This window comes from Myotis daubentonii, chromosome 9 (genome assembly GCF_963259705.1).
Source record: "Myotis daubentonii chromosome 9, mMyoDau2.1, whole genome shotgun sequence".
In the NCBI taxonomy this organism is placed as follows: Eukaryota; Metazoa; Chordata; class Mammalia; order Chiroptera; family Vespertilionidae; genus Myotis; species Myotis daubentonii.
In genome coordinates, this window is record NC_081848.1 from 28,234,468 (window position 1) to 28,246,814 (window position 12,347).

A 12,347-nucleotide genomic window follows, 5' to 3' on the forward strand; every position below is an offset into this window, starting at 1 on the left:
ATAACATTTTAATCCAATTAGGCATATCCTAATCCAATCCCATGGCTCCTCACTGTAATTCAAAATAGGATTAAACTTAAAATTAAAAGCTACAAAAGATGAGGATCCAGAGATATTTCCAGTCAGGAAAGAGAAAGATGAGAAACTCCAGCTAGATAATTTCACTTAATCATTTATTCAAATAAATATGAAATATGGCTCAGTGATTGAGCATTGATCTATGAATCAGGAGGTCACAGTTTGATTCCTGGTCAGGGTACATGACCAGATTGCGGGTTCGATCCCCCATGTGGGGCATACCGGAGCAGCCAATCAATGATTCTCTCTCATCATTGGTGTTTCTATCGCTTTCTTCCTCTCCTTTCCTCTCTGAAATAAATAAAAATATATTTTTAAAAAATATGAAAAGAGTGATTAGAATGCTTAAGTACTGAGATAGCTTCAAGAGAGAATTTTAAGAAATCAAGACTTAGGCTGTTTTGAAAAAATGATCATTTCCATAGGGAAGATAAGACAGGTACAGAAATAGCACTAATTCATAAGTTGGATTTGAATACTGACTCCAATATTTACTAAGTGGTGACATTTGTTCCTCCTTATCCACGGGGGTTCTAAGACCTCCCCAGTGAATGCCCAAAATCATGAATAGGTAAACTTTGTATTTTTCTAGACATATCTATAATAAAGTTTATTTAAAAACTAGAGGCCCGGTGCACGACATTTGTACACTCAGGGAGGAGGAGGTCGGGAAGGGGTCCCCTCAGCCTGGCCTGCACCCTTTAGCATTCGGGGAAGCCCTCAGGAGATGTCCAACTGGCTTAACACCACTGCACTCACCAGCCATCAGCCGGCTTGTGGGAGTGCACTGACCACCAGGGGGTATCTCCTGCATTGAGCATCTGCCCCCTGGTGGTCAGTGCATGTCATAGCGACCAGTTATTCTGCTGTCCTCTTGATTTGCATATTACCTTTGTATTATATATTTATAAATTAGGCACAGGAAGAGATTAACAGTAATAGCTAACAATAAATAATGATAACTATTTTAATTACTTGCAGAAATGTCTCAGATATTTCACCCTTTTTAAAAAAATATTTTTTAATTGATTTCAGGGAGCAAGGGAGAGGAAGAGACAGAAACATCCATGATCAGAGAGAATCATTGATCAGCTGCCTCCTGCATGCCCCCTACTGAAGATCGAGCCCACAACATGGGCATCTGCCCTTGACCAGAATCGAACCTGGGGCTGTTCAGTCCATAGGCTGATGCTCTATGCACTGAGCCAAATCAGCTAGAGCTCAAATATTTCACTCTTAAGAAAAATGCTGGCTTGCACTGGCTTGTTTGGCTCAGTAAACAGAGCACTGGCCTGCGGATTGAAGGGTCCCATGTTCGATTCCGGTCAAGGACACATGCCCAGGTTGTGGACTCAATCCCCAGTGTGGGGTGTGCAAGAGGCAGCCAATCCATGATTCTCTCTTATCATTGATGTTTCTATCTCTCTCTCCCTCACCCTGCCTCTCTGAAATTAATTTTAAAAAATGAAAAATTAAAAAAAAGAAAAATGCTGGCTTTGGGGCTAAAATAGCTAACTATATGAATAGAGAAAATGTTTTCATGTTAAGAAACTCTCCATTGGTTCCTATGTGGGGATGTGTTTAAAACAAGACAGTTGAATATTGTCAAATACCTATCAGCACCTGAAAATGGCCATATAACTTTCTCCTTGGATCTACTAATAGGATAAGTTATGTTACTGATTTCCTTATTTTAAAGCATCATTGCCTTCCTAGGATAAGCCCCTTTAGTCATTATAGTATTCTTTTAATGTAGTTAGATTGTATTAGCTAATTATTCATAACTTTACTAATTTTTATCATGCAATTCCTCAATTTTTTTCTATCAATATTGTGTTTACTTTAAAACTTTGAATTTTTTTTCCTATGCCAAATAGATTTGGAAATGTTTCCTCTTCAAAGGTTTCCCACATTTCCTTGTGAAATCATCTAGTACTGGTGGTTTTGGAAAAGGCAGATCTTTTGATGTCTTTTGATATTTATTACATAGAAGTTTTTGTTTGTTGTTTGTTTGTTTGTTTTATTTTTTTATTTTTATTTTTTACAAAGAGGAAGGGAGAAGGATAGAGAATTAGAAACATCGATCAGCTGCCTCCTGCACACCCCTTATTGGGGATGTGCCCGCAACCAAGGTACATGTCCTTGACCAGAATCCAATCTGGGACCCTTCAGTCCGCAGGCCGACGCTCTATCCATTGAGCCAAACCGGTTAGGGCAGAAGATTTTTAACTTCTGAAATCAGGTTTAGTTCATTTTTTCTAGAAAAGTATCTATATTATTTGAGCTTTTTGTTGATTTTCCACTTATATTATTTTATAATTTATCTAACTCAGTAATTTCTGCATGTTTTTATTAATTTCTTCCTGCTACTTTAGGTAACTTTGTTTTTTCCTGATTTTATGAGACAGAAGCTTAATCCAGTTAATTTCATTGATAAGACTGAAAATTTTCCTCAATCCTATTTTAACTGATCACATCTATTGTTATGTGTATTTCATTCGTTTTGAAATCTAAAAGCATTTCCATAATGCTTATTAGGTTTTAGACATCCATTTTATCGCTTTACAAACATTAGCTCATAGAACTGTCATACTAATCATATGAGGTTGATGCGATTACTATACCCATTTTACAGTTGAGGAAACTGAGTCACCTAGAATTTAAGTGATTTGCTAAGGTCACACAAACTGGTATAAGTTAAACTGGAATTCAAAACCAGGTGGTATGGCGCCAGAGTTCATAGAGTTAACAAATATTCTGGTTCCCTGTTTCCTGCAACCTACATCTGTTCCTGAAGCCTACAAGTCAGTCCATTGAAAATGTTTAACTTTCCAAAAACGAAGACTCCCATAGTTCTGATTTTTAACAATAATGTCTACTTTTATTGCATGGAAATTAAGAAGCCTGATTTTTTTCTCTGCTTTGGAATTTATGAATGTTTTCTCTTCAGCCTAATACTACTTATACTATTAATTTTGTGATTGATCAGATCATTGGCACATTACAAAAGGGAGCATTCTATTACCAGGTACATAAATTCTACCTGATTGTTCTTGTGGTTTAAGCTTTCTGTATCCTTAAGCTTGTCTATTTTATATGTTGTTTTTTGTCTTGCACAACACAAAGTAAAAGAGGCCTCTGAACATCCAGTTCCGATGTGTGGCCAAGGTTTGTCCTCACATCAACACCAAGAATGCTCAGGGCACCAGCAGGTTGTCCCACAGTTCAGCTCAGTTCTCATACTACATTCCTGGAGAAGCATCAGATCTCACATCTGCAGGGCTCAGTCCTACAAAACTGCCCTTGCCCCCACCCGGCCATGGCCTTCAGATGCCAGTCACAAGCCCAGGAACTTCTGACCCATTGGCTATAAATCAGGGGTTCCGGGCCACCTGCTTGGGTTTTATTAATTTGTTAGAACACCTAACAGAATTCAGAGAACATTTCACTTACCATGTTACCGGTTTAGTATAAAAAGTGATTGTGAGGGTCGCCAAAGGAGGAATGCAAGAAGCCAAAAGGGGTAAAGAATTATGAATTTATGAGGTCATCTGGAAAACCAGATAGGCTGAGCCCCAAATTGGGGCCCACACCCAGGGACAGGGAGTCAGAGGTTTTAAAGGACTCTAGGGGGGCTTTTTCTGGGTGGAGCATTCCCTGGGTGGGTCCTGAGGGAGAGATAATGGTCTTAGCAAGTGGAACGTGGTCTAAGCAAAAGGCAAAATGGTTTGTGAAGTGGGCTAAAGGTCAGGTCCCCGGGAGGTGGTGTTGATTTCCACATTGGATCAGACCTAACAGTTACAGCTCAGGAACAGCCAGATGGAAAGGTGCACAGAGCAAGGCTTGGGCCAGGTGAGAAGCATCCATGCCCTCTCTAGTAACAACACACAAACTCCCAACACCTCCATTTCTTCACCAATCAGAAAGCTCCCCAAATGCTGTCCTTTTTGGTTTTAGGGAGGTTTGGTTCCATAGTCATGAATAATTAAGTCACTGGCCAGTGGAATTGATTGGCTCTCCAGCCCCTCTTTCCTCCCAGGAGATGGGGCTGGGGTATGGGTTGGGGCTTCCAACCCTCTCATCACAAGGTTGGTTTCTGGGTGACTACTTCCCATCTTTTGGTTGCCAAGGGGCATTCTGAAAGTCACCTCATTAATATAACAAAAAAGACCTGTGTAGCTCTCAGCTCTTAGGAATTCCCAAGGGTTTTAGGAGCTCTGTGCCAGAAATAGGGATGAAGACCCAATATACAATCTATACCTATTATAAATCACAATATCACATAAACATATCCTATTTTTAATCTGTTTCTTTTAACCTGTTTTATTTTCTGAAATCTATCCTTATCAAAGTTGCATGGGTATTCAATGACGGCCATATTTTCATGGTGATACTTGCCTTTGGGCCTCAATTCTAATTTGTCTGATTTTAGCCCCATAACTCCTGCTTTCTGTTTGTATTTGCACCACAGAGTTTTGCTTGTCCTTTTACTGGTAACTTTTCTGAATCACTTTGTTTGAGATTGTTAAAAGATAAACTCAGGTCATTTTAAAATTCCATGGATTCAGATCAGGCAGCATACAGGGTAGCAGCTGGGAAGGAGCTCAGAGGAGCTGGGCAAAAAGCAAGGCCTTTCCAGGCGGAAAGGAGCAGAAGCAGGAAGTCACAGAGGCAACACCTGGGTGGGTTATTGCAAGGTTACCTTCCCTTAGGGACAGTGGTTCTCAGCCTTCTGGTCCTTTGAATACAGCTCCGCATGTTGTTACCCAACATAAAATTACTTTCGCTGCTACTTCAGATTTGTAATGTGGCTACTCTTATGAATCGTAATGTAAATATCTGATATGCAGGATGGTCTTAGGCGACCCCTGTGAAAGGGTCGTTTGACCGCCAAAGGGGTCGCGACCCACAGGTTGAGAACCGCTGCCTTAGGGGCCGGAGGGGCCCATCAGGCAGATTATCTAACTGAGGCTCATCAGGCGAGTCCTGATTCACTGGCTTGGCTTCCATTTCTGGGAACTGAATCTAAGTTAAGTCTTGGTTTGGTGAGGTGATGCCTAGCGTGAGCGACTCCTATATGGCCCTGTTTTCTTGCTTTTAACAGCTATGTGTCTTTTATATCACTCTGAATTTTGAGAAAGCATTGTAAGGATTTTACCTTTCTTTATTCTGAAAATACACACGGGGGATAACAACTTTAATCAAACATAAGTAAGAGATTGTCCCCCCAACGCCGAGGATGCGGGTCATGAAGTCCCCCACCCCACTCCTGGTGCACTCGGGGGTGCTGGTACTGACCCCCAGCTGGGCCGGCCCCACTCCCTGGGGTATTTCTGCACCGTCGTGTCCGGGCCCGGTCTCAGGGAGACTGGGTATCTCGCCTTCAGCTTCATGGACACACGCAAAGCCTGCGGTTCGAGTCCGATGATGGAGCCGTGGGCCCTGGATGCCGCTGCCGTGCGTGGAGCAGGAGGACCCGCAGTTCTGGGACAGAACCGGGGAAGTTCAAGGGATCCGCACAGAGTTAGCGAGTGAGCCTGGACATCCCGCAACCAGAGCGAGGACGGGTCTCACACCTTCCAGGTCATGTATGGCTGCGACGTGGGACCGACGGACGCCTCCAACGCGGTACGGACGGACAATCCGCCTATGATGGCGCCAGCTGCAGCGCCCTGAACGAGGACCTGACCTCCCGGACCGCGGCCCACATGGCAGCTCACATCACCTGTGACGCTGAGCATCCCAAGAGCTACCTGAAGGGCTCCTGCATGGAGTGGCACCGCGTTTTCCTGGAGAAAGGGAAGGAGACCCTGCAGCGCGCAGACCCTCCAAAGGCACAGGGGACCCGCAGCCCCATCTCTGACCTTGAGGTCACCCCGAGGTGCTGGGCGCTGGGCTTCTACCCTGCGGACATCGCCCTGACCTGGCAGCGTGACCGAAAGGACCAGACCCAGGACATGGAGCTGGTGGAGACCAAGCCTGCAGGGGACGGGACCTTCCAGAAGTGGGCAGCCCGGCCGTGGGGGTACCCCCTGTTGCGGAGCAGAGATACACGTGCCATGTGCAGCACGAGGGGCTGCCTGAGCCCCTGACCCTGAGAGGGGAGCCGCCTTCTCAGACCTTCTCATCATCATGGGCATTGCTTGTGGCCTGGAGCTGGGATGTGGGGGAGGAGACGCTCAGGTGGGAAAAGAGGAAGCTATGCTCAGGCTGCCAGCAGTGACGGTGCCCAGGCCTGTTAAAGAGGTCCCCGGGTCCATTAAAGTAAGGGCACATTCCCAGTGGGACCAGGTAGCCAATCTATGGTTCTCTCTAATGTTTCTCTCTGTCCTTCTCTCTTTCTCTCTAAAATCAATGAAAACATAGTTTTATTTATTTATTGTTTTAATATGTTTTTATTGATTCAGAGAGGAAGGGAGTGGGAAAGAGAGATTGAAACATCAATAAGAGAGAATCATTGACCGGCTGCCTCCTGCATGCCCCTTCCTGGGGATCAAGCCCTGAACGCTGGCATGTGCCCTGACTGGGGATCAAAACACCACTTGCAAGTTGTGGACGAAAGGAGCCACATGCTAACCTGACAAGCTCAGGAGAGGCCTGTGTGGCTGGCAGTCTTGCAAACTCAGAGACCTAAAATAACCACAAAAGAAGGTCTGAAAATTAAATATTTAATTACAAACAGGTTATAATGGGTAGTCATGTCCTAAGCCGATATTTTCCCTGACAAAGATCAACTTTGGTCCTTACTGAGCCCATTCACCTTTTGGCCTCTAAGATAACATATCTGTGAGATGTCTGGGTAACTTGTAACTTTCTTTTTACCCCCGGACCCCACAGGGCACAACAAATGGCACCAGGACATTCCCTCATTGTCACTGTTATCAAGTTAATTGTCAACTGTTAATTATGTTAAGCTATCCTGTACCCATCTGTGTAAGAGAGCACATGTCCATCATTTCACTTTTTATCCTATACCAGAGGTTTCCCCGCTTTGCTTATTCCCACCTCCTTAATCTATCACCAATGATTTCATGTAACCCACCTACATCCCTTTCCTTTGATTGCAATGTATAAATACAGATGTAACCCTCCATTCTCCAGAACATTATCTCAATTCATTAAGGTTCTGCCTCCTGGCATATTTCGACAGTTTGTCTCAAATAAACTCACAAAAATTCTTTACAGGTTTCAATGTGTTTTTATTTTTACATTAACAAAGTTCATGGGTAGGTGCTCAAACACTGAACTGTGAGGGTGGGGCAAAAAAGCATATTTTTTAATAAAAATTATGAACATCCCTAAGGCAGAACTGGCTGACAGATTCATTGGGTAACGGTCTAGTTTCAGGTATGAGCAGAGGCCTGAGCAGTGGCCTGGGAGTAGGTGAGTCAGAGCTGCAGAGAGAGAAAGCTCCTGGGCTCTGATGTAGCTGTAGCATGTTCAGTGATTCAGAGGCTCAGATATGGCTCAGCTAGGTCCTCAGAATCACCTGATGTTGGCCCCAAATAATTGTGGAGGCTAGAGGCTGATCAAAAAATTTCACTTCCACGGCTGAAAGTCTTTTTTGTAAGTAAGGTTTTATTAATCAAAATGCTCACCAAAAACAAGACCCATCTTGAGGCATGGAGTCTAAACCTCCAGCAGCACGGTAGAAAAGACAACATGCCCATTGTCCCAGAGTATTGCAAGCTTTTTATACATCAAATGGTAGGAGGGTTGACGGTGGGGAGGGAAGAAAAAGAGTTAACCTAAAATAAATTTACATGACCTATAGGCAAAAGGGTGAGAGAAGGAGGAGGCCAGCTCTGGGATAGGAGCAGAATTTGAATGAAGAAAGGCGTGCTCCAGGAGACTGGCTGTGGGCAGTGGTCCAGAAAGCCCACGTGAAAATAAGCAGAGGCTCCTGGAATTAGATGTGTCTATCTCTTATCCCTATCCCGTTCTCTCTGTATAAAATCGATACCAACATAATATATAACAAATTACAAATATCCCCAAGGCAGTACTGGCTGACAGACTCATTGGGTAAAGTTCTAGTTCCAGCCTGAGCAGAGGCCTGAGCCGTGTGTAGGTGTGTCAGAGCTGCCGAGTAAGAGAAGCTGCTGGGCTCAGTTGTGGCTGCAGCATGTCCAGTGGGAACCAGGGTCTTAGGAATCTGCAGAACGAGTCATCTGGAAATTAATACACACTTCCAAAGACAGCCAGAGGAATGTGAGCTCTCCTTTGGTAGTTGGCTCCAAGCCATGAAGAGACTAACAGATCTATCTATCTATCTATCTATCTATCTATCTATCTATCTATCTCCTGCTGTAATTTAGTTTAGAACACCTGAGATTGTTCTTCTTATCAAGGCACACTATGGCAGGGGAGGGATCCTGAAGGTAATATCGAAATCAGCCGTGTCCATGGCATCTAGGAGTGGGCTGAGAATGCCTGAGAGGTACCACAGCATTCCAGGGCAGCTGTACCAACAGGGAGGTCCATTTGGCTAGCAACTGGGAGCCCTGCTTGTCATAGTAGTAGAATCATCTGGCAGCTTAACAAAAGGGTCATTCCTAGGAGATAAAGCATCTTGACTGTGGACAGGGCCAGCCCAGATTGCTGATTGGCTGGGAGGTGCTGTGATAAAATTCTCCTACTGAAGAAACCAGGTTTTTGCTAGCCCCAGTGCCTCTGAGGCTCAGGCCAAGAGCAGCCCATATTCTAGGCTGGTGTCCCCCATGCAAGTGACTTAGGCCAAGAGAAAAACCGGGAATGGGTGAGGACCTGTCCCTCCTCCCATCATGCTGGGAACCTAGAAAGATACTGGTGGGGTGCACCTCTCCCCCACCTCATCCCTGTCCTAAGGTAAGCGGAGACACTCTGGACATTCTCCATAGCCAGGGAACCAGGGGGGCACCCTCAGTGCCTTCCTGGACATTGAGCCAAAGCTTTACTCCAGTCCACTCGGATGGCATTCCCAGTGCCCAGGTGGGGATAAGACAACATATGCACTGGAGAAAAAACACAAATGCCCCATTGTCTCCACAGCGTGAGTCACAGAGCAGAAGATAGAGCCCTAAAGAAAAGCAGCAGCGCCACCACTCAGAAGACACGCTCGAACTCCGTCTGGTTGATATGGGTGGGATTGCGGCTCTGGTTAGTGGAAGGCTGGGTGACCTGGCTGCCCTTGCGGCGTGGTGGCGCCAGGTACTGGAACATGGATGTCTGGTGGGTGGAGAGCATGCCCTTGAGGTCTGAGGGCATGGGGTCAGACCAGAAGAAGTCATGGTTGAGGGCATCATCGCTGTCGATGCGCTGCGCAGGGTCCAACACCAGCAACTTGTCCATGAGGTCCAGTGCATAGGGGTGGCGCACATAGGCCTTCAGCCTATCCTTCACCTTCCGCTTCTGGCCCTTCACTAGCTCCAGTTTCTCAAACAGCTCGTACTTGTGCACATTTGGCCACACCTCAGGTGTGATGGAGCCACAGAGCTGGCAGATGAGGGCAAGCTGGCGCTGCTCCGTGTTGCCCTGCATGATAGGGCTGCGGGTCCACATCTCCGCCATGATGCATCCAGCACCCCACAGGTCAATGGGGGGGCCATATTCCCGCGCCCCGAGCAATAGCTCCGGGGGCCGGTACCAGAGTGTCACCACACGGTTGGTATAGCGGTTGGGCTGGCTGTTCTTGGCCAGACTGAAGGCCCTGGCCAGCCCAAAGTCTGCCAGTTTGAGGACCCCGTCTCGGGTGATGAGCACATTTGCTGGCTTCAGGTCCCTGTGCAGGATCTTGTTCCTGTGGATGTAGTAGAGGCCATTGAGCAGCATCTGCATGACCTTCTTGATCTCAGACAGTGTGAACTTGACTGACACGTTGCTCAGCAGCCCAGCAAGGTCATGCTCGCAGAAGTCGAACACCAGGTATATGCTGCCTTTGCGGCGGTTATAGGGGGAAGCTTTGGCTCGACAGATCTCAATCAAGTTGACCACATTCTCATGTTTTAGAAGCTGGAGGATCTTGATTTCCCGCAAGGCCGTGATGGGGAACCCCTCCTTCTCGTTCTCCATCAGGACTTTCTTCAGAGCCACCTTTTGGCCGGTCAGGCGATGCTTTGCCTTAAACACCTCCCCGAAAGTGCCTTGGCCGATCTTAGTGAGCATCTCATATTTGGTCACCTCATCACAGAAGGGGTACGCCACTGAGTCGTATTGCTTTGCCATGGCCGCCTCCAACGCGCCACCGCTGCCGCCCCAGGTCCCGGCTCTGTTCTCCAGGACAAAAGTGTTTGCTTTTAAACTGTGTTTTTCAGCCTGACAGGTGTGGCTCAGGAGCACAAGCTTTGGGGGGGAGGGGGAGAGCGGGTCTCAGCCTGAAGCACTGTGAGTCTCCTCAGTTGGAGTGTTACGGTCTCTGAGGCTTCTCCTGGATCACAGGTTGGAGTGCCTGGATGGCTCCTCACCCCGCTGTAGTGGAAAGTTTCCTCAAGGAAGTTTAAAAGCTAAACCGGAAGACAAGAACATAGAATATTCATAAAGAATTACACACACACACACACCTAACACCTAATAGAAATTATTCTAAAACCTGATTCTTAGAAAAGACCATTAGAAATGAAAAGACATAAGTGTTGAAAAGTACAAATAAATAAGCACAGTATAATAAAATAGGGGACACATCTAAAAATGCACCAGGGTGAGTCTTAAAAAAAAATTAGAGTTTAATCTTATGAACACCTTGTTGATAATAATTTTGAAAAGTAAAATAAATCATTTTCTCAAAAGTACATATATGCCCCAGCTAGTGTGCCTCCACGGTTAAGAATCAACCTATGAACCAGTAGATCATGGTCAACTCCTGGTCAGGGCACATGCCTGGGTTGTGGGCTTGATCCCCAATGGGGGATATGCAGGAGGCAGCCGATCAATGATTCTTTCTCAACATTGATGTCTCTCTCCCTCTCCCTCTCCCAAGAAAAATAAAGTTTTTACTTTTAAACTGTGTTTTTCAGCCTGGCAGGTGTGGCTCAGGGTTGAGCATCAATCTATGATCCAAGGGGTCTCCAGATGAACTCCCCATCAGGATACATGCCCAGATTATGAATTCGATTCTGCGTTAGGGGCACACAGGGGGCTACTGATCGATTTCACTCTCATCGATGTTTCCATCTCTCTCTATTCCTCCTGCTCTCTCTCTAAATAAATCAATTGATTTTTAAAAGAATAAAAACTTGCTTTAGCTCAAGGGATGATATTCAGATGCATATTTCTCCATGGTAAATAATGTAAAACTATAGTCATTTTTTTAAACTTGTAATAGGAAAATAGCGCTTTTGCTCACAAGCCCAAATAGCAGAAATCAAGTGACCTACCTTCCACCAGCAAACTCCCAATTCCCGGTGTTGGTACTGCAGGATCCAGAGAGACAGTATCTGCTTCAGAGCTGGCCTTCAAATGCAGCCTACATCCTCCTGGGCCTGGCTTTATACCGAGGCCATAGTAATCTTCTCATTGCCCATCCAATGGGATCTTGGGAGGAGGCCTTGTTAATCCTTTCACTTTGAGTAGGCCACCTTTTATACCAAAGTAAAAACTAAACTCCAATCATTAAGCAGATTAGGATGTTAAAAATAAAGTAGTGTGCTAAAAATAAAGGAGTGAGTAAGTCAAACCACACCAATATTAGAAAAGATAACCCACCCTAGACTAGCAGTAATTAATATCATTTTTTCAGAACCTGATAGATAATCAGAGAACTACAAGCATATTAATTTCAGTAAACAATACGAAATTAAAACTGTACCTGTTTTTTAAAATGGCCGAACATCCTAACTGTATTAGGACTACAGTTATATAAATTTGAACATTAGGGGTAACTTTTCCTCTTTTTCTTTTTAAAAGAATATTTGTAAACTCAAAGCCGAGCGGAATTGACTGTACTTAAAGTTTGATATTGAGTTGACTGTGTTTCTTCCTTTGCCACTTGTCTCTTAAAGGTTTTATAAACCTTTAGGAGACAAGAACACAGAATATTCATAATGCACCAGGGAGAGTGTTTTATAGGACCTTTAAGAATAAACCTTTAAGAGAGAATGTTTTCATGTTCCCTCTTGTGTGTATTTCCCTTCGATGGCGTCATGCACAGAGCTGGACTTTGTTTTGTTTGCGGGCTGCATTCAATTGTACAGACGTGTCTTCTGCCGCTGAGCCTTTGCGTTGTTTCCTCTTCTGACCTCTTACTCCGCTGCGGTGAACATCCGCCCACACATCTATAGGAGGACCGCACACCA

General features: G+C 45.1%; 1 protein-coding gene and 1 pseudogene across 1 annotated transcript; one reads left to right on the forward strand and one right to left on the reverse strand.

The window, feature by feature from the left end:
• Window positions 1-5,315: 5,315 nt before the first annotated feature.
• On the forward strand, window positions 5,316-6,320 carry LOC132241764 (class I histocompatibility antigen, Gogo-B*0102 alpha chain-like; annotated as a pseudogene).
• Window positions 6,321-8,780: 2,460 nt separating this feature from the next.
• LOC132240683 (cyclin-dependent kinase 9-like) lies at window positions 8,781-10,305 on the reverse strand. The gene has a single exon (XM_059708179.1). The coding sequence runs from the start codon at window positions 10,279-10,281 to the stop codon at window positions 9,163-9,165; it is 1,119 nt and encodes a 372-aa protein (XP_059564162.1). The 5' UTR covers window positions 10,282-10,305; the 3' UTR covers window positions 8,781-9,162.
• Between the last annotated feature and the right edge of the window lie 2,042 nt (window positions 10,306-12,347).

What these genes read in the sequence shown, in the direction of transcription:
- LOC132240683 (XM_059708179.1), bottom strand. Translation starts at nt 10,281, where the DNA reads ATGGCAAAGCAATACGACTCAGTGGCGTACCCCTTCTGTGATGAGGTG.